This window comes from Macaca fascicularis, chromosome 2, assembly GCF_037993035.2.
Source record: "Macaca fascicularis isolate 582-1 chromosome 2, T2T-MFA8v1.1".
Taxonomy (NCBI): Eukaryota; Metazoa; Chordata; class Mammalia; order Primates; family Cercopithecidae; genus Macaca; species Macaca fascicularis.
The window spans coordinates 110,569,075-110,591,997 of record NC_088376.1 but is presented as its reverse complement, the minus strand read 5'-3'; the positions used below and the strand labels follow the sequence as shown (position 1 = coordinate 110,591,997).

The 22,923-nt window shown below is 40.1% G+C and overlaps 1 protein-coding gene across 2 annotated transcripts in view; it reads left to right on the top strand.

The window, feature by feature from the left end:
• The window catches only part of SMARCC1 (SWI/SNF related BAF chromatin remodeling complex subunit C1), a 194,554-nt gene that overhangs the window by 114,733 nt on the left and 56,898 nt on the right, over window positions 1-22,923 (top strand). For both annotated transcript variants that reach the window (XM_045386359.3, XM_045386358.3), the window contains 2 exons: window positions 93-254; window positions 22,703-22,758. In XM_045386359.3, coding sequence (XP_045242294.1) covers window positions 93-254; window positions 22,703-22,758 — 218 coding nt within the window. The remainder of the gene's footprint in view (window positions 1-92; window positions 255-22,702; window positions 22,759-22,923) is intronic.

Sequence of the window (22,923 nt, the reverse complement as noted above, 5' to 3'; positions counted from 1 at the left end):
AATATTGTGTTGGGTTTCCCGATGGTGGTTTTACACTGAAGCAAATTTTTGTGCAAAGTTAGATTGCTGTTCCATTTTTATTCTTGAACCAGAGGAGTTTTCTCGGGTCCGGGAGGAGGTACCGCTGGAATTGGTTGAAGCTCATGTCAAGAAAGTACAAGAAGCAGCACGAGCCTCTGGGAAAGTGGATCCCACCTACGGCCTGGAGAGCAGCTGCATTGCGGGCACAGGGCCCGATGAGCCAGAGAAGCTTGGTGAGTCACTGCTGCTTTCAAGGGACAGGGTTAATATATGTTTGTATTCCTGTCAGCTTACTCAAGTAATTGGGTTTACCTGCACTAAAAAGTGAGTACAATGATCAGTATAAACTTGTCTTTTAAGATTAGTACATGATTTGTTTTCTCTTGTCTGTTTCTTTTGGTAGCTAGAACTAAAAAAATTGTCTTGTAATTGTTAATGGTATTACAGTTGTGAATTATCTGGTTACTGTTTGTAGATCCAGGTTTTGAATAGACAGAAGAATACTGAAAGATGGATGGAACTGTAGGTGAAAAAAAAGAAATGACTTATGATTATGTTAATTTATATGTTGCTGAATGGGTTTCAGTTCATTGTTTTGTGGGTTTTCTTAGCTGAGGAGAAAATCCTGTAACATAAAATTCCTCATTTTAACTGCTTAAAAGTATAATAGCTTCTGCTCTATTTACAATGCTGTGTGTCTATCACCACTATCTAATTCCAGAACATTTTCCTCATCCCAACAGGAAATCACATACTTATTAAGCGGTCACTCCCCAGTCCTTTTGCTCTTCAGCTGTGGTACCCACTAACAATCTGCTTTCTGTGTCTATGGGTTTGCCTATTCTGGACATTTAATATAAACAGAATCATGTAATATGTGGCCTTTTGTGTCTGCTTCTTTGACTTAGCATGTTTTCAAGGTTCATCCATGTTGTAGCATCCATCAGTACCTCATTCTTGTCAGTGCTGACTATTTCTTTGGGTGGATATAACCAATTATATTTATCTGTCATATACCCAATTATATTTATCTGTCAATTCATGGACATTTTGTTTCCACTTTTACACTACTATGAAAAATGCTGCTATGAACACTTATATACAAGCTTTTTTGTGAACAGAGGGTTTTCACTTCTTTTGATTGGGTATATACCTAGGGGTAGAATTGCTGAGTTACATGGTAATTTTGTTTACCTTTTTGAGAAACTGCCAGCCTGTTTTTCATAGTGGCTATACCATTTTATGTTCCTACCCATAATGTATGACATTTCTAAGTTCTTCACATCCTTGTCAATACTTATTTTTCTATTTTTACCTTTAATAGCCAGTCTAGTGGTTTGATGTTGGGGTTTGTATTTGCATTGATGATTAATAATCTTGAATATCATGTGTTTATTGGCCATTTTTATGTCTTCTTTGGGAAATACCTACTCAGATTCATGGCCCACCTCCCCGTTTTTTTTTTTTTTCTTAGTAGACTTTATGTTTTAGAGCAGTTTTAGGTTCATAGCAAAATTTGGTAGACATTACGGAGTTCCTGCATACCACCTGACTACCCCCCACATGCACAGTTTCCCCCACGACGATCAATATCCCATACCAGAGTGGTACATTTGTTGATAAACCTACTTTAACACATCATCATCAACTGCAGTCCAAAGTTTTAGTTTATTCTGTAATTGATTCTCACATGTTGAACCACCCTACCTTTTTTTTGTTGTTGTTTTTTGGTTTTTATTTTGATAAATACAACTTGGCCTTTGTAAATAATCCATTTAACATGCTATCAGATTCAGTTTGCTAGTGTTTTGTTGAAGATTTTTGCATCTGTATTCATAGATTGTTTGTAGTTTTTTTTTCTGTGATATCTTTGTCTAGTTTTGGTATTAAGGTAATACCAGCCTCAAAGAATAAGTTAGGAATTGTTCTTTTTTTTTTTTTTTTTTTAAGAAAAGTTTGAGGAGCTTTGGAGTTAATTCTTCTTTAAGCATTTGGTAATATTTACTGGTAAAGCCATCACATCCTGGGCTTTTCTTACTTTCTTGATTACCGATTCTGTCTCTCTTTTTCTTTTTTTTCTTTTCTTTTCTTTTTTTTTTTTTTTGAGACGGTGTCTCACTCTGTCACCCAGATTGGAGTGCAGTGGTGTGGTCTTGGCTCACTGCAACCTCTGCCTCCTGGGTTCAAGCAATTCTTCCGCCTCAGCCCCTGCAGTAGCTGGGACTACAGGTGCGTGCCACCACACCTGGCTAATTTTTGTATTTTAGTAGAGACGGGGTTTCACTGTGTTGGCCAGGCTGGTCTTGATCTCCTGATCTTGTGAACCACCCGCCTCGGCCTCCCAAAGTGTTGGGATTACCGGTGTGAGCCACCGCACCCAGCCCTGATTCTGTCTCTTAACTCGTTATAATTCTACTGAGATTTAAACATTTCTTAATGAGTCAGTTTTGGTAGTTTGTGTCTTATAGGAATTTATTCGTTTCGTGTAGACTATCTAATTTGTTGGCAAAAAACTTATAACAACAAAAAGGGGAAACAACTGGAATGTCCATCATCTGATGTGTGATAAGCAAAATGTAGTATATCCATACAATGGAATGTTACTTGGCTATAAAAAGGAATGAAGTATTGACATATGCCACATCATGGATGAATTTGGAAACATTTGGTAAGTGAAAAGCCAGTGAAAATAGCCAATATACTATATGATTGCATTTATAAGAAAAGTCCTGAAGAGGGAAATCTATAAAAACAAAGTAGATTAATGGTTGCTCTGCATAGGTGGAATGGAGGATTTGGGGTTGATTGCGAAAGGATACCTCTTTGAAGTAATGAAAATGTTTTAAATTTTACCATAGGGATGGTTGCACGTATCTGTTGATATGCTAAATTTCATTGAATTGTACTCCTTCAATGGGTGAATTTTATATTATGTGAATTACATCTCAATAAATTGGTGAATTCTATATTATGTGAATTATATCTCAAAGCTATCTTTTTAAGTTCATAGTGTTCTCTCATAACTGTCAATAGTAATGTCCTCATTTTCATTACTGATTATAGTAATTTCATCCACTTGCTTTTCTTGTTTTAAAGTCAGTCCAGGTAAAGGCTTGTCAATTTTGTCTCTTCAAAGAACCAGCTTTTTTGTTTCATTGATTCTTTGTTTTTCTGTTCTATAATTTCTCTCCACTCTAATCTTCATTTTTTCCTTCTGCTTGCTTTGGGTTAAATTTGCTTTTTTTTCCTAGTTGTTTTAAGATAGTGTATGTTATTTGAGATCTTATTTAGTAATGTAGGTGTTTACAGCTCTATGAATTTCCCTCAGTACTGCTTTTGTGACATTCCATAAGTTTTGATATATTTATTTATGTTTCTGTTCTTCTCAAAGTACTTTGTAATTTTTTCTTTTCTTTTCTTTTCTTTCTTTCTTTCTTTCTTTTTTTTTGAGATGAAGTTTCACACTTGTTGCCCAGGCTGAAGTGCAGTGGTGCGATCTTGGCTCACTGCAACCTCTGCCTCCTGGGTTCAAGCCATTCTCTTGCCTCAGCCTCCTGTAATCCCAAGTACCTGGGATTACAGGCACCCACCACCACTCCTGGCTTATTTTTTTTGTTGTATGTGTGGTTTTTGTTTTGTTTTGTTTTGTTTTTTTAAGTAGAGATGGGATTTCACTATGTTGGCCAGGCTCATCTCGAACTCCTGACCTCAGGTGATCCACCTGCCTTGGCCTCCCAAAGTGCTGGGATTACAGGCATGAGCCACTGAGCCCAGCCCCTGTACTTTGTAATTTCTGTTGTGATTTCTTCTTTGACTCATTGGCTATTTAAGAGGATGTTATTGTGAATTTTCATAAATATGTAAACTTTAAAGATTTTCTTCTTTTACTGATTTTTAGTTACATTTCATTGTAATCAGAGAAGGTAATTTGTGTGATTTCCGTATTTTTAAATTAAGACTTGTTTTGTTGCCTAACATGTGGTCTATTCCAGACAACGTTCTTTGTGCATTTGAGAAAAATAAGTTTTCTGTTCTTATTGGATAGGGTCGTTCAAGTTGTCTACTTCCTTGTTTATCTTTTGCATAGTTCTCTCCTTCATTGAAAGTGGGGTATTGAAATCTCCAACTATTATTGTTGAATTATTCCTTCAGTTCTGTTTTTGCTTTATATATTTAGAGACTCTGTTGTTGCTTATATGTTTATAATTGTTACATCTTTTTGTTGTATTGAACCTTTTATCTTTATAAAATGTCCTTTTTGTCTTATATAACATTTTGTGTCTTAAAGTCTATCTTATATTAGTATACTATTTCAGATGCTGTTAGGTTTCTGTTTACTTTTTTTGTTGTTGTTGAGATGGAGTCTGCCTCTGTTGCCCAGGCTAGAGTTTAGTGGCATGATCTTGGCTTACTGCAACCTCAGCCTCCACCTCCTGAACTCATGTGATCCTCCTGCCTTAGCCTCTCGGGTAGCTGGGACTACAGGCACATACCGCTGTGCCCTGCTAATTTTTGTATTTTTAGTAGAGACGGGGTTTCACCTTATTTCCCAGGCTGGTCTCGAACTCCTTGGCTCAAGTGATCCACCCACGTCTGCCTCCTAAAGTGCTGGGATTACAGGTGTGAGCCACGGGGCAGGGCCTGGTTTCTGTTTACACTGAATCACTTTTCTGTCTTGTTACTTTCAGTCTCTTTGTTTCTTGGTATCAAAAGTGATTCTTACAGACTGCATTAACATCATTGTATTTGAGAAGTTGAAACTTAGATTCTACCTTTGTTTCTACCCTTCATAGCCATAGGACTTTCAAAAGCAGTTTACCTTTGCTGGTTAGCTCTGAATTGTCTCATCTGTAGAAAAGGTATTATTAGATACTTTCTGTAATGTATCGTTTACTAGTGCTGTTTTATGATGTCAGAAAGGAGACATTTTTGCTATTAAGGACTTAATTACCTGTTTCTCTTTAATCAGTCTTAAAGAGAAGTGCACTTAATAAAGCAGCTTTATATGTAGTACAGCTTCTCAAATGGAAGTGCCCTTATATGAAAGGCTGTTTTTTTTTTGAAATGGAGTCTTTCACTGTCACCCAGGCTGGAGTGCAGTGGCGTGATCTCGGCTCACTGCAACCTCCGCCTCCCGGGTTCAAGCAATTCTCCTGCCTTCCAGTATATTCCCAGCATGTTTTACATTGTTCATTAATATTTTTCTTTTCTTTCATTGTGAAACTTTGTATGTCTGCTGATTAAAGAATTATAGGTGTCATTCTGCCTAATTATTTCCATCTTTATCTCACCTGTATGAAATTTATATACACTGTGCTTTAGATACAATGATTTTCATTTGTCTGTTTGTTTGTTTATTTTTGGAGATGGAGTCTCGCTCTGTCACCCAGGCTGCAGTATGGTGGTGTGATCTCAACTCACTCCAACCTCCACCTCCCAGATTCAAGCGATTCTCCTGTCTCAGCCTCCCGAGTAGCTGGAATTACATGTGTGTGTCACAGCACCTGGCTGATTTTTGTATTTTGGGTAGAGACGGGGTTGCACCATGTTGGCCAGGTTGGTCTCCAACTCCTGACCTCAAGTGATCTGCCTGCCTCAGCCTCCCAAAGGGCTGGGATTACAGGCGTGGGCCACTGTGCCTGGCGTATTATTATTATTTTTTAAGACATTGTCTTGCTTTGTCACTCAGGCTGGAGTACAGTGGCATGATCATAGCTCATTGCAATCTGTACCTCCCAGGCTCAAGTGATTCTCCCACCTCAGCCTCACAAGTAGTTGGAACTACAGGCACATGACACCATTCTTGGCTATTCTTTTTCATTTATTCTTAAAATAAAGATAATAGGAAGTAAAAATTAAAATTGCTAGCTATTGCTCTCCAGAACATACCATCTGAACACCTAGTGCTCCATTCTTGGCAGTTCAAGTGGATATCAGTGAGGTCCTTTCAAGTCTCAAATCTTACCATTTTTTATGAGTTTGCATAGGGCCTACCCCTGTTGTTCTTTCTACTTTGTTTGAATTAAGTGCCAGTCTAGCCATCTCATTTTGCTTATACAGAAACATTTTTTCAGATTAATGAAGCCTCTCATCCCTGCTGCTGGGGTTTGGATATGGTTTGTTTGTCCTCGCCAAAACTTGTGTTGAACTTTGATCCCTAATGTGATGGTGTTGGGAGGTGTTTGGGTTGTGGAGGCAGATCCTTCATAAACGGCTTGGTGCTATTTTTGTAGTAGTGAATGAGTTTCCATTCTCACTCTTGGGGAATTGGATTAGTTCTCCTAGTAATGGATTCATTCCCCTCAGAGTGGGTTGTTATAATTTCAGGACCCTCCTCAGGTTTCTCTTCTTTACACCTGTCTGCTTCTCCTTTGACCTCCTCTGCCCTGTTGGGACACAGAATAAAATCCTTTGCTAGGAATCGGGGCCATGCCCTTGAATTTCTTTTTTTTTTTTTTTTTTTTTTGAGACGGAGTCTCGCTCTGTCCCCCAGGCTGGAGTGCAGTGGCCGGATCTCAGCTCACTGCAAGCTCCGCCTCCCGGGTTCACGCCATTCTCCTGCCTCAGCCTCCCGAGTAGTTGGGACTACAGGCGCCCGCCACCGCGCCCGGCTAGTTTTTTGTATTTTTTAGTAGAGACGGGGTTTCACCGGGTTAGCCAGGATGGTCTCGATCTCCTGACCTTGTGATCCGCCCGTCTCGGCCTCCCAAAGTGCTGGGATTACAGGCTTGAGCCACCGCGCCCGGCCATGCCCTTGAATTTCTAAGTCTGTGGAACTGTGAGCTAAATAAACCCTTTTTCTTTGTAAGTTACCTAGTTTCAGATATGCTTTTATAGCGCCACAAAATGGACTAAGATACCAGCCCTCTGCGCAAATTATTGTTTTAATTCTTCTTAACATTGTTACACCTAGAGCACCAGCTCTTTGATTTATTTATTTATTTTTTTTTTTTTTTTGAGACGGAGTCTCGCTCTGTCGCCCAGGCTGGAGTGCAGTGGCCAGATCTCAGCTCACTGCAAGCTCCGCCTCCCGGGTTCCCGCCATTCTCCTGCCTCAGCCTCCCGAGCAGCTGGGACCACAGGCGCCGCCACCTCGCCCGGCTAATTTTTTGTGTTTTTAGTAGAGACGGGGTTTCGCCGTGTTAGCCAGGATGGTCTCGATCTCCTGACCTTGTGATCCGCCCGTCTCGGCCTCCCAAAGTGCTGGGATTACAGGCTTGAGCCACCGCGCCCGGCCCAGCTCTTTGATTTAAAAGTAATTTGAGAGTATCTATAATTCTTAGTTTGAAATTAACTTATTTTCTTTTTTTATATGAAGACTGAATTTAGCAGGCCAAGTCACTTCTCTGTTCTTCTTTCCTGATTCTGCACCATCAGACAGTACCCAGCATAGGCTGGAAAAACCTGGGACTAATGAAGCCTGGGTCTTAATTTCCTAAATGTTTTGAGTCAGTGAGATTTGTGTACTTTGCCAAATGAGGGATGTGTTTTTACATGTACGTTTTGAAAACATATTTTGGTAGATGATACCATAGAGCATTAGTGGCTATGAAATAGGCTGCAAATTTAGCCATTTCTAGTTTACTGAGATTTGAAACAAGACTAAAGTACCTAGCAACCTTGGTTTCTTTGGGAGACCTTTGAGTTTCTTTTTAGGAGAATCCTTTGGAGGAAGTAACTTTTTTTTTTTTTTTTTTTGGCAAAAGCAAGTAAACTGAGGCATGGAGAGGTTACATAGGTATGTAGCTGAACCAGAAATTTAACCTAAATCTCTCTAATCCCAAAGCTCTGCTTCTCTTCACTGTAGCAGGCTGCCAGAAGTAAAATATGTAGGTTTGTCTGTGTGGTTTTCATTCATTGAACAAGCATCTTTAAAGGCCTAATAGCTCCAAATTACTGTTCTGTCTTAGATACTATGGGAAATATAATACTAAAGAGCCCAAGCCCTCTTGAGAACTTAACACCTGTCTCCTGAAATAGGCAAATGCATCAGTCAGAGCAGCTGTGGTTGACTTCCTCTATATGCCACTGAATACCAGCAAAACCCACAGAAGTCTGGGTGCCATGGCTCATGCTTGTAATCCCAACACTTTGGCAGGCAGGAGGATTGCTTTAGGCCAGGATATAGAGACCAGCCTGGTCAACATAGCAAGACCCCATCTGTACAAAAAAATAGAAATAAAAAAATTAGCTGAGCATGGTGGTGCAAACCTTTAGTCCTAGCTACTCAGGAACACAAGGTGAGAGGATCATTTGAGCCCAAGCTACAGTGAGCTGTGATCCACACCACTGCATTCCAGCCTACGTGACTAAGCGAGACCCTGTCTCAAATAAAAACCAAAAACCTTACACCAAAATTCAGTCAGTGTCATTCAGTGCATGAGCCTGTGCCAGAGAAGCTTTCTTGGACATAATCACAAAAAATCAAACTCAGTGTATCATATTGTCACATCATTTCTTTGTGTTCTAGATGCTAGGATACAGGTAAAGTAAACCAAAATTTCTCCCCTTTATGTTTTATATTTATCGAGTGTAAGATTGACAGCAATCTAATCAAATAAGTAAAACTTAGCGTGTATAGATGTAATTATTTATGAAGAGTATGTTGGCTGATGTGCTATTGTGAAAAGCAAAGCAGGGTTGCAAGAATATGAGTAAAGTGTGGGAATTACAATTTTAAATGATCAGGGAAAGTCTCATTGAGAAAGTGACTTTTGAGCGAAGATGTAAATAAGGTGAGCAAGAGTGCTATGTAGACATGCAGTGTAAGAGTGTTCCCAGTATTGGGAGAAGCCAGTGTAAAGCCCTCTGGGTAGGAGGTACCTGGCATACTTGAAGAACAGCAAGGAGGCTCATGTAAAGTCATAATAGCTCGATTGGTGGGGGAGGGGAGGATATGAGATGTTAAGGTAATTTGTGGATTATTGTGATGTTTACTTTATGCAAAGTGGAGGAAGTGGAGCAGTTTGACCAAAAGAATGTCAGAATCTGACATATGTATTTGAGACAGGGTTTCACTCTGTTGCCTAGACTGGAGTGCAGTGGCACAATCTTGGCTCACTGCAACCTCTGCATCCTGGGCTCAGGTGATTCTCCCAGCTCAGCCTCCCGAATAGCTGGGACCATAGGGGTGCATCACCACACCTAGATTTTTTTGTTTTTTTATAGAGGCGGGGTTTTGCCATGTTGCCTAGGCCGGTCTCAAACTCCTGGACTCCAACAGTCTGCCTGCCTCAGCCTCCCAAAGTGCTGGGATTACAAGTGTGAGCCACCACGCCTGGCCTGAGTCTGACCTATATTTTTTCAAGTCTTACTCTAACTGTTCAATTGAGAATATACTCTCATGTGGAAGTCATTAAATTGATTTATTATTTAGATAACATATATATGATTTTCAAAGAAAATTTTCTTCACTACATAACTAAGGCTTTTATTAGAAAGCTCTATTAAAGATTTTATTAAATTTTTCTTTATGTTTTTATTTTTATTTTTTAAAGAGACAGGGTCTTGCTATGTCTCCCAGGCTGGATACAGTGGCATGATCATGACTCACTACAGCCTTGACCTCCCGGGCTCAAGTGATCTCCCAGTTCTGCCTCCAAGTAGCTGGGACTACAGGCGTGCACCACCATCCTGGGCTACTTATTTTAGTTATTGTAGAGACAGGGTCTCACTATGTTGCTTAGACTAGTCTCAAACTCTTGAGCTGAAGCCATCATCCCTCCTTGGCCTCTCAAAGTGCTGGGATTACAGGCATGAGCCACTGCGCTCAACCCAAGGCCACATTTTATGCTTGTGTTTTGCTAGGATTACAGGTAGATATTCTTTTACATGACTTGGAAACTAAACAAAATTGCCTATCTTATAATTTGTTTACTTATAGCAAACATACTGATACATTGATAGGATAGCACAGTGAAATCTTGTATACCTACTAGTTAGGTTCAACTTTTTGATATTTAGCCTTCTAAATAAATGTTCTTTTTCTTGAATTATTATTATTATTATTTGAAACGGAGTCTCGCTCTGTCACCCAGGCTAGAGTGCAGTGGCACGATCTCCGCTCACTGCAAGCTCTGCCTCCTGGGTTCTCACCATTCTCCTGCCTCATCCTCCCAGTAGCTGGGACTACAGGTGCCCGCCACTACTCCCGGCTAATTTTTTGTATTTTTAGTAGAGATGGGGTTTTACCGTGTTAGCCAGGATGATCTCGATCTCCTGACCTCAAGATCTGCCCGCCTCGCCCTCCCAAAGTGCTGGGATTACAGGCGTGAGCTACCGCACCCAGCCTGAATTACTTCAAAGTAATTTGAAGACATGATGATTCTTTGTAGCCTAAATAGTCCACCATATATTTCCTAAGGATAAGGACACTTTCCTAAATCAGTTATTTAACACAATGATTTTAGTCCCTTTTTAGGACACCAGCGCTTTCCCTCAAGAGAGTTGGAATGTACTTGTACATTCAAGGGGCTAGTCAAGGGTTTGTCAAAAACCTTTTGTTGTTACTGTCATTTATATTTCCTGATCTCAAGTATTAATTTCATTTCTTTTGCTACTGAGTGGATTTACTGTCTGCATCTCAATTCTGGTTTGGACAGATTTTGAGGGATTAGGTTAATTGAAGTGTTTTCCTTGCAAGTTGATGACTTTTGGTGAAATTTAATCACAAATAGAATAATCAGAGTTTTTAAAAATATGTCAATGAGTAGATTGTCTACTGAGCTCCTTAATAACCTATGGAATACAGGTTTCCAATGAGTACATCTTGAGCCAGTTGTCACAGCTCTGTGTTAACCCAACTAATCATTCCTAGTTTTTAAGAAGGTTAAGGACTAGTCTAGACATTATGAGATTAAGATAATCCTGACAATAAATAATACTGAAGAAGTAACTTTCTAAGAACATATAGCCCAGAAATGACTGTTAGAATTCTCGCCTCAGATACTATTCATAGCTTATAAGTAGCCTCACTCTTCTCACCATGAGGATTTCCATAACATTATTTTTAAAGTCAGGCACTTCTAAAACACCATGTGTGAAAATACCCTAGGCCAATGCATGTAAGAAAAATGTGGAACCATATTTGATCATCAGACTTACATCATGTGGAATGGGCTGCTTTCTCTTTGTTATATTTAAAAGGCTCTTTCAAGTATTGTAAAAACATATTGAAATATATACTCTAACTTCTGAATAGCTCATAATTGGACATTTAATTTCTAAGGACTGACTAGGATTTATGTGACTTTCCTCATATTTATTAGGTAGTAGGATGTATATTTTCAGGAAGAAATTGACTTTTGTTACAAAATATAACTGTCTGCCTTTGGGAGATTGTTTCATCAAATCAGGCATTTTGGATATTTGATATATGCCTCTTGCTGTGGGCAAGTCATGTCATGCGACATACAGTTAATACCCTCTACCAATTGAAGCTATTTTTTTGTGCTACACATACATGAAAAAAATAATTTCAGCATTTGGGGCGTTGGCGATAAAATGAAGTATAGTATTATTTGTTCATGGAAAACTCTACATAGGAAGGGCTGTAAGAATTATTATACAGGAGCCAGGTGTGGTGGCTCATGACTGTAATCCCACCACTTTGGGAAGCCGAGGTGGGAGAATCATTTGGGCTAAGGAGTTTGAGACTAGTCTGGGCAACATAATATAGTGAGACCTCGTCTCTACAAAAAAGAAAAAAACCTAGCCAGATATGGTGATGCACACTTGTTGTCCCAGCTACTTGGGAGGCAGAGATGGAAGGATTGCTTAAGCCCAGAAGTTTGAGGTTGCAGTGAGGTCTGCTTCTGCCACCGTACTCCAGCCTGGGTGACCAAACAAGACTCTATCTCTTAAAAAATAAAAAAAGAATTCTTAAAAGGCATCGTGTAATTTTTGATGGAGGAATGCTTCACAAAGAAAGTAGTATTTGAGCTGAACGTAGAAAAAGAGGTTTAGAAGGCTGGGCGCGGTGGCTCATGACTGTAATCCCAGCACTTTGGGAGGCTGAGTTACACAGATCACCTCAGGTCAGGGGTTGGAGACCAGCCTGCGCAACACGGTGAAACTCCATCTCGACTAAAAATACAAAAGTTAGCCGGGTGTGGTGGCGCATCGTTATAATCTCAGCAGCCTGGGAGGCTGAGGCATAAGAATCACTTGAACCCAGGAGGCAAAGGCTGCAGTGAGCTAAGGTCGTGCCACTGCACTCCAGCCTGGGCAAACAGAGTGAGACTCTGTCTCAAAAAAAAGTAAAAGAGGTTTAGAATGTCACTGAGCAGATTCGAGAAAGTATTTGATTCTGTAAAACAATGTGATTGAAGTCACAGAAACAGAAATGAGAAGTTATTTAGAGAATGGGAAATAAACTAGATTGGCCACAATACAAAGTTCAAATAAGAACATAGAAAGAATAGGCTACAAAGGTAGGTTGTAGCTAGGTTATAGAGATTTGTGATGCCAAAGGTTGTGAGCTTGGGCTGTGTATTGCTGGCTTTATGAAATCCTTGCAGTTAAATATAGGGAGTGACGTGATCAGTCTCACAGAAGTATTGACTGGGTTCCTGCCATGTGCTTCATTCTGCTTTTGACAAGACAGAAATCTATGAGACTGTAAGTTCTCCAAGTTTTTGGTCTCAGGACTCCTTTATACTCTTAAAAAATATCTAGGAGAACCCCAGATGCTTCAGTTTATATGGATTATGTTTGTTGATGTTTGCTATACAGATGGTTCTTGGCTTTCAATGGGATTATGTTCTGATAAACCCATTATAAGTTGAAAATATGTCAAAAATACATTTAATACACCTAACCTACCAAACGTAACTTAGCCTAGCCTACCTTCAGCATGCTCAGAACATCTACATTAGCCTACAGTTGGTCAAAATCATGTAACACAAAGCCTACTAACATATTGAATGTCTCGTGTAATTTACTGAGTATTACATCAAAAATGAAAAGCAGAATGATCATATGGGTATTCAGATTATGGTTTCAACCGAATGCATATCGCTTTTGCACCATTGTAAAGTTGAAATGCCACAAGTCAAACCATTATAAGTCAGGTACCATCTGTAATATAAATCAAGACTGAGGAACTTTTGAAAGAATTCACGAGTGCATTGTTTTCGCTATCTGACTGATCATTTCATTGTGCATCATGCAGCCTCTAAAGTGTCAGACTCTAAATCTGTGTGAGAATGAGAATGCAAAGGCAAATAACATCTTAATGTTACTATGAAAATAGTTTTGACTTTAAGTAGAGGCTCATGCAGAAGAAACACTGTTAGTTTTGCTTGGGTCCTTTAGGGAAGTCTTCACAAAGGATGTGACTTTTTTTTTTTTTTTTTTTTTTTTTTGAGACGGAGTCTGGCTCTGTCGCCCAGGCTGGAGTGCAGTGGCCGGATCTCAGCTCACCGCAAGCCCCGCCTCCCGGGTTCACGCCATTCTCCTGCCTCAGCCTCCCGAGTAGCTGGGAGTACAGGCGCCCGCCACCTCGCCCGGCTAATTTTTTTTGTATTTTTAGTAGAGACGGGGTTTCACTGTGTTAGCCAGGATGGTCTCGATCTCCTGACCTTGTGATCCGCCCGTCTCGGCCTCCCAAAGTGCTGGGATTACAGGCTTGAGCCACCGCGCCCGGCCGGATGTGACCTTTTATACAGGAACAAGTAAGGGGAAAAAAAATGAATGTAGGTGGCATATTCTGGAATGATTGCCAAGAGGTCTGTGGGGAGCAGGTACTCTGGTCAAGTGCATGCAGCTCTGGAGATGGCTGTGGGATTGATTTTGAAGGGTTCTTACCTTGCAGATATTAGGAAGTCATCAGAAAATAGAAGTAGCATGATTCAGTCTGTTTTTGAAAATAACTGCTGGCAGTTTACAAATGAAGTGCAGAAAATGGAGGGTGGTTCCTGCCAAATAGTCATAGTGCCTGATTATTACATGCTTACATTAAAGGCAGCTATGTGGCAAACATTTAAATCTCTTCTCCAGTATGCCTCTCCCAGTTCTTTCAACCTGTTAGGAAATAGTTATTAGACCTTTTTTCATACTGTTTTTCCTAGCCATGTTATTACTAGAATGTCTTTGGCACATGACCCACTAGTTTAAGTTATATGCCTTCTTGTTTAAGTCGTTTAATCCTCTTTAACGCTGCAGATATGGGTCAGGTTACATGTTTTTGGGGAAGGATTTTTAACCTGTTGGTTTATCAACCACAACAAAATGACATGAGATTCATGGAGAGGCTGCAGCCTCCTAAGGGTTTATGATTCAGACCAGAATTTAGACCAAAGAGAGACTTTTTCTTTTTTCAAGAAGACATAGCAGATTTAAACAAATATTTTGTGGAATAGAAATTGCTTTACATACTGTTCCACATAGCATCTTGAGAGATGGACAACACACCATTAAATTCTTTATTTTATTTTTTTAGAGACAGGGTCTTGCTCTGTTGCCCAGGCTATTCCTGACCTCCTCAAGAATCCCCACACCTCGGCCTCCCAAAGTGCTGGGGTTACAGGTGTGAGCCACCACACCTGGCCCTACCAATAAATGCTTAACAGACATCACCTTAAAAGTCCGAGTCAGGTGGACCTGAGCAACACAGCGAGACCCCATCTTAAAAACCAAAACAAAGACCTGAGCATTGTCTCTGGATTTTTTCACTTATAGAGAGTCTGTCTCTAACTGTGCTATTACCATGTAAATAGCTATTAATATTATGTAACTTTATCTTGGAATCATAGCTAATTAAAGAATTGATTTCAAATCTGGCTTGCCTTACCAATACAGAAAGTGGGTGTGTCATCCTTTTGGAATGTGGACCTACAGATGGTGGGTAGTCATTTCAAAAGCAGATATCTTTGTGAGAAAAAAATCATATTGCATTTCTCCCACATTATACTTATTCAGTCTCTAAGCTAACTCAGTCAAGGTGACCTAATGCGTATTTATTTACAAGTAATTTGTACTTAATCTGTCACGGGATTAGAAAGAAATTTTAAAAGTAACGTGAAGTTTGGGGGTTTTGTTTGTTTTTAATAAACAAGTTCTTACTCTGTCACCTGGTGTGGAGGGCAGTGGCACAATGATACCCTGCTGTACCCTCAAACTCTTAGGCCCAAGCCATCCTCCTGCCTTCTCAGCCTCCCAGGTAGCCTAAGGCTACTGTCATTTTTATTTCAGTTTTATTTAACTTCAGTTTTACTCATTTTAAGAAGGTTGAACCTTTATCTTCATCTAATGTCTGCTCATATTCACTGTATGGCTGCATATTTGAGGGTTGTTTTTTGTCTTGTTTTGTTTTGTTTTGGAGACAGGGTCTCACTCTGTCACCCAGGCTAAAGTGCAGGGGCTTGAACACAGCTCAGTGCAGGCTTGACCTAGGATCAAGAGACCTTCTGGGTTCAAGCAACCTTCTTTCACAGCCTCCTTTGTAGATGGGACCCTAGGCATGCAGCACTACGTCTAGCTAATTTTTTGTAGAGACAGGGTCTCACTTTGTTACACAGACTGTTCTCAAATTCCTAGTGAACCACCACGCCCAGCCTGAGATATTTTCACTGATAGAGTTGATAGAAATTATTGACTAATTGCTACTGGAAGGTGAGAGAGCGAAGAAAGTCAAGATTGGGTTGACTCCCCTACCTTGCCATTTCATGGAATACCAAGAGGATGATACAGTTAATAAAGATACTGAGAAATACAGATATTAATCTCATCCTTGTTTCCTATTTGTATAAAACCAGCCTTTTAAAATTTTTAGTTTTTAAAAAAGTTATTATTGGCCGGGCACCGTGGCCTCTTGCCAATAATCCCAGCACTTTTGGAGGCTGAGGCGGGTGGATCACTTGAGGTCAGGAGTTCGAGACCAGCCTGGCCAACATGGTGAAACTCTGTCTCTACTAAAAGTACAAAAATTAACCAGGCCTGGTGACTGACACCTGTAATCCCAGCTAGTCAGGAGGCTGAGGCATGAGAATTGCTTGAACCTGGAAGACAGAGGTTTCAGTAAGCTGAGAGCATGTTACTGCACTCCCACCTGGGTGATAGAGCGAGACTCCATTTCAAAAAAAAATTTTTCTTTTGAGACAGTGTCTTGTTCTGTCACCTAGGCGGAAGTACACAGAGGTATAGTCATAGCTTATTGTAGCCTCAAACACCTAGGCCCAAGTGATCCTCCTGCTTCAGCCTCCCAGGTACCTGGGACTACAGGTATATGCTGCTGTGCTCAGCTAATTTTTTTTTTTTTTCTTCTTTTTTTTTTTTCTGTGTGGAGATGGGCTTTTACTATATTGACCAGGCTGGTCTCAAACTCTTGACCTCAAGCTGTCCTACCCCTGCCTCTGAAAGTACTGGGCTTTACAGGCATGAGCCACTGCGCCCAGCCTTTTTTTTTTTTTTTTGAGACGGAGTCTCACTCTGTCGCCCAGGCTGGAGTGCAGTGGCCAGATCTCAGCTCACTGCAAGCTCCGCCTCCCAGGTTTACACCATTCTCCTGCCTCAGCCTCCCAAGTAGCTGGGACTACAGGCATCTGCCACCTCGCCTGGCTCGTTTTTTTTTTTTTTTTTTTTTTTTGTATTTTTTAGTAGAGACGGGGTTTCACTGTGTTAGCCAGGATGGTCTCGATTTCCTGACCTCGTGATCCGCCCGTCTCGACCTCCCAAAGTGCTGGGATTACAGGCTTGAGCCACCGTGCCCGGCCCTTAATTTTTATTTGTTTAGAGACAAGGTCTCCCTGTGTCACCCAGGCTGGAGTGCAGTGGCAATCATTGCTCACTGTAGCCTTGCACTTCTGGGCTCAAGCAGTCCTTTCTCCTCGGCCTCCCAAGTAACCAGGACCACAGGTATGTATCACGATGCCCAGCTAATTTTTAATTTTTTTGTAGAGATGGAGTCTCGCTTTGTTGCTTAGGCTGGTCTTGAATTGCTGGCTGCAGTCCTCCCACATCAGCCTTCCAAAGTGCTGGGATTATAGGCATGAGCCACCCATGCCTTGCATTTTGTGGTTTTTTATAATCACATCTGCATTTAGTTGTTTAGTTTTTTGTTCATCTCTCTTCATTATTATATTACAATGTGTCTTAATGCAGGTTATATATTTCATTTGAACTAAGTATTAGAACATTACCAGTAATTTGAATCAGTCTGTTCCTCCCATATCTTCTCTCACTTTCCCTTTCCCAGCACTAAGCATCTTGAATTTTGAGTTAGAATTAAGTACTGTGAAAATAACTTTTATCACAAACATAAATGTACTTAAGCACTATGTGACATGTAATTTTTTTTTAAAGTTTATAAAACATGGTATATTCAGACTTTATTTTTTTCTTGGACCTCTAAGTGACCGTGTCAGACTTCTGAAACTTGATTTTTTGTTGTTGTTCACTCCATATTATGTTTTTAAGATTTATTCATGTGGTTACATTATGCATGTAGCTGTTTGTTTTCACTGCTGTAAAATCCTCTTGTGTGATTCTAATCCAGTTTAATTATCCATTCTGTTATTGAATGAGCAGTTTGGGTTGTATCCAGTGGTTTCTATGTTACACATGCATGTACTGTCTTGTATATGCCTCACAGTGCACATGCACAGGATGTCTCTTAGATGCGGTGCTACTCAAAGTGTGGGTGATCGACCAGCCGACACGCCAAGATAAGGAGCTTGCATCACTAAGCTTGCTGTCTATGTCATTTGTCACTTTTTCATCAGATGAATTTGTCAGTGAAGGAAGAGTAGTGAACGTTCTTGAATATTGAACTTTGAACACGTCTTGCTCAAATCGTTATTTTGTTGTGGACTGGTTCTATGAGTAACAACATTTTAGGAAATTCCAATTTTTTTGTTTGTTTGCTTACTTTCAGACAGGGTCTCGCTCTGCCACCCAAACTGAAGTACAGTGGGGTGATCATAGCTCTTTGCAGCCTCAACTTCCCAGGCTCAGCAGTCCTCCTGAGTAGCTGGGACTACAGGCATGTACCATCATGCGTGGCTAATTGCTTTTTGTCTGTTTGTTTGCTTTTTTGATAGAGACAGAGTCTGACTACATTGCCTAGAGTGGTCTCAAACTCCTGGACTCAGGTGATCCTCCTGCCTCTGCCTCCCAAATTGCTGGGATTATAGGCATGAGCCACCATACGTGGGCTGGAAATTTCAGTTTTTTTTTCCAAAGTGTATGTGCTGTTTTATATTTCAGGCAGCAACACTTGATCCAGTCCTTTCTGGTGTTAGACTCTGCTGATCTAGCAGGTGTAAAATGACATTTCATCGTGGTCTTATATTAGGTATCTCTCTTTTTTTTGAGACAAAGTCTCGCCCTGTTGCCCAGGCTGGAGTGCAGAGGCGCGATGTTGGTTCGCTGCAGCCTCTACCTCCTGGGTTCAAGCCATTCTCCTGCCTCAGCCTCCTGAGTAGCTGGTATTACCAGCATGCGCTACCACACCCAGTAATTTTTGTACTTTTAGTAGAGACGGGGTTTCACCATGTTGGCCAGGCTGGTCTCGAACTCCTGACCTCAAGTGATCCACCTGCCTTGGCCTCCCAAAGTGTTGGGATTACAGGTCTGAGCCACTGCACTGGGCAAAACCTAATATCTTTTCTTATATTTATTGGTCATATGTACTCCTGTAAAGCAACTCTTCCTGACTTCCTTACTTTTGTAGAGTATTTGTCTTTTTCTGTATAGATCTTATGTACTAATCTTTTTTTTTTTTTTTTTTTTTTTTGAGACGGAGTCTCGCTCTGTCGCCCGGGCTGGAGTGCAGTGGCCGGATCTCAGCTCACTGCAAGCTCCACCTCCGGGGTTTTACACCATTCTCCTGCCTCAGCCTCCCAAGTAACTGGGATTACAGGCGCCCACCATCTCGCCCGGCTAGTTTTTTGTATTTTTTAGTAGAGACGGGGTTTCACCGTGTTCACCAGGATGGTCTCGATCTCCTGACCTCTGATCCGCCCGTCTCGGCCTCCCAAAGTGCTGGGATTACAGGCTTAAGCCACCGCGCCCAGCCTTATGTACTAATCTTTTGCAAGTTACTACACTACATGCTACTTCTTTCTTCTTTCTTTTGGAGTCTTTTAATGAAGAGAAGTCGTTGATTTTAATAGTTCTTTGTTTCAGGGATGGATGCGATAGCTCACATCTGTAATCCCAGCACTCTGAGAGGCAGAAGTGGTTGGATTGCTTAGGGCTATGAGTTAAGACTAGCCTGTGCATTATAGTGAAACCACCATCTCTATCAAAAAATAAACAAAATTAGCCAGACACAGTGGTGCACGCCTGTAATCCCAGCTACTGAAGAGGCTGAGGTGGGTGGATCAGTTGAGCCCAGGAGTTTGAGGCTGCAGTGAGCTGTGATCTCACCACTGCACTTCAACCTGCATTACAGAGGGAGACCGTTTCTCTTAAAAATATACATAAGAGTAATTTTTTAAAAGTGTTGTTTGTCATTTTTATCCTAAGTGCTTTTTGTGTCTTGTTTAAGATAACATTCAAGTTTTATTTTTTCATGTGTCTTTATCTAGATTTTTTTTTGTTAACATATCAAAATGTAGCAGTTGGTTTTATATGGTAATTTTATAACTCACTCCCTTCCAAAACCCTATCATTATTTCTAATAAGTTTTCTGCAGATTTTTGTATGTAGACAGTTTTACTCTCTGCATATCTTTTCAGCTTTCCTTTTTTCTTTCTTTTTTCCTTTGAAACAGGGTATTACTCTGTCGTCCAGGCTGGAGTGCAGTGGCAAGGTCTCAGCTCACTTCAGTCTTGACCTCCTAGGCTCAGGCGATCCTCCTCCCTCAACTTCCTGAGTAGTTGAGATCAGGTGCTCATCACCATGCCTGGCTAGTTTTTGTATATTTTGTAGACACGGGGTTTCACAGTGTTGCCCAGGCTGGTCTCAAACTCCTTGACTCAAGTGATTCACCCACCTTGGCCTCCCAAAGTGCTGGGATTAGAGGCATGAGCCACTATGGCCAGCCTAAGATTTTTTTCTTAATTAACTGTGTTGGCTTTGGCCTGTATGACAATATTGAAGGGAAATAATAATATTTGTATTCTTATCTTGCTCTTAATTTTATATAGAGAATACTGTTGGCATCTTTCAGTGAATAATGTTATTTGTTGTAGGATTTTTGAGAACAGCCTTTTGGAGATCAGGAACCTTCTTTGTAGCCTTAATTTTCCAGGAGCTTATAATGGACAATACTGAGTTTTGTCAGATACTTTACATGCATTTAATTAAATAGGTTTGTAGAGTACTAATATTAAGTCATCCTTCATATTACTCTGTCTAGTATAGGTTTTCTTTTTTAACACATTGCTCTATTCTGTTTTCATATAATTTGCTTAGTTTTTCATTTGTGATTACAAATGAGATTTAGCCTAGCCTCTAATATTTCTTACCCATTATCCCTATTTGATTTGTGAATCAAAGTTATACTGGTATCATAGACTGAGGTAGGGGAATTCCTTCTTTTTCTATACTCTAGGAAAGATTATGTAAGATTGTAATCATCTTTTCCCTAAGAGTTTGGTAGAATTTCCCAGTATAAAACATCTGGACTAGTGTATTTTTAAGTTTTATAGTTATTTCAGTTTTTCTAACTAATATAAAGACAATTCAGGACTTCTTTGTCTTCTGGAATCAGTTTGATAAAAATAAATTTTTAGTAATTTTCCCATTTGATCTAAGTTTTAAATTTTAGTTGGAATAAAGTTATTCAGAATATATTATCACTTCCTTTTTGACCTTGTTCTGTCATGATCTTTCTTCCATTCCTCATATAGTTTGTTTATGCCATCTCTCTCTTTTCTTGATCAGTTACATTTATCATTTTTATTAATCATTTCAAAGAACCAACATTTGGGAATATTAATTCTCGTATATTTTTCTAAATCTATAGTGTATTTTTTTTCTGTTTTTTTTTTCCTCCCTATCTTCTATATTGTTTTCTTTTTCTGCTATATCATAAAGGACATAGAGCTCATATACTTTGAGCCTTTATTTCTTTTCTGATTTAAACCTAAGACTTTACATTCTCTGTAATAACTACTTTTACTTCCCACAATTGAGTTTCCATGCATAGAGAAGTTTATTTTTATATTTTAAGTATCTGATTTCTTTGCATTGTGGTTGGATAAATTGATCTGTATGATAGTGGTTATTTGAAATTTGTGAGGACTCAAAACTTTGTGACCTAATTGGTAATCACTATGTTTAAAATGTTGTGTGAGCTTGAAATTAATGTGTATTATTGCCTAATTGGTGGATGTAGAATTCAGCATATGTACATTTGTACCGTTTTTCTGTGTTCATATCTGCTCTATATCTTATTGAGAGGTGTGTTCAAATCCTTTATGATGATGTTTGTCTTTGTTTCTTCCCTGCCATTCTCAGTTTTTGCTTATACGGTTGGTTGGTCTGGTTTTTTTTTTGTTTTTTTTTTTGTTTTTTTTTTTTGAGACGGAGTCTCGCTCTGCCGCCCAGGCTGGAGTGCAGTGGCCGGATCTCGGCTCACTGCAAGCTCCGCCTCCCGGGTTCACGCCATTCTCCTGCCTCAGCCTCCCGAGTAGCTGGGACTACAGGCGCCCACCACCGTGCCCGGCTAGTTTTTTGTATTTTTTAGTAGAGACGGGGTTTCACCGTGTTAGCCAGGATGGTCTCGATCTCCTGACCTCGTGATCCGCCCGTCTCGGCCTCCCAAAGTGCTGGGATTACAGGCTGGAGCCACCGCGCCTGGCCGGTTGGTCTGTTTTTTTGTTTGTTAGTCTCGCTCTGTCTCCTAGGCTGGAGCGCAGTGTTGTAATCTCGGCTCACTGCAACCTCCGCCTCCTTGGTTCAAACAATTCTCCTGCCTCAGACTCCGAGTAGCTAGGGCTATAGGTGCATACCACCGCACCTGGCTAATTTTTTTGTATTTTTAGTAGAGACAGGGTTTCATCAAGTTGGCCAGGCTGGTCTCGAACTCCTGACCTCGTGATCCAGTCGCCTTAGCCTCCCAAAGTGCTGGGATTACAGGCATGAGCAACCATGCCTGGCTGCTTATATAGTTTGACATTAGTTTATTAGGTTCCTAAAATTATAGAAAATTAATAATTTTCTCATATGTGAAACAATTTTCTCTTGTAATTTGTTGATACGTGCCTCTGTTATACTGTGCTGGACTTGTTGGTTTGTGTCCTGTTTAGCCAAAATGTTATCCTCTTGAGATTTCAGTGAATATCTGGGTCAGCAGTGTTTCCCCCAGTACCTGAGTCAAAATATATACTTGTCAAGCATCTGTTAAATAATAATGAATTATTTTTATTTTGCCTTTATATTTTAATACATACAGAAAATCGAAAATCATAAGCAGACAGCCTAGTTCATTTCTACAAATTCCAGACCTAGAAACAGAGAAGTACCAGCACCCTAGGACCTCCCATTTCCCCACTGAACCTGCTTTCTGTATAACTCACCTCTTCCCCCTGTTAGCCACTGTTCTGAGTTCTGACACCATAGATTACTTTTTACGTGTTTTTGAACTTTATCATATAGTGTGTTTTGTGCCTGACTGTATGGCTATATTCGTATGTATTACTGTGTATATTTGTATTTCAGACATGCTTACAGTTGTATAATAGTTTTACCTTTTTCCACATTGGAGCACTTGTTTTTATTCTTTTACTTGTAGAAGGAGCTGAAGAGGAAAAAATGGAAGCCGACCCTGATGGTCAGCAGCCTGAAAAGGTAAAGTCTCACAGCAGTAAAACCACAGATAGCATGCCTTTTGGAGCATAATGGTTTGTTTTTTTGGTGTTTTTGAGTCCCTCTTAGGGAACTGTAAGTAATTCTATCTGCTACTTGGACTTCGCTGGTTTAAGATATAGTTCTCACAAGATATAATATGGGACA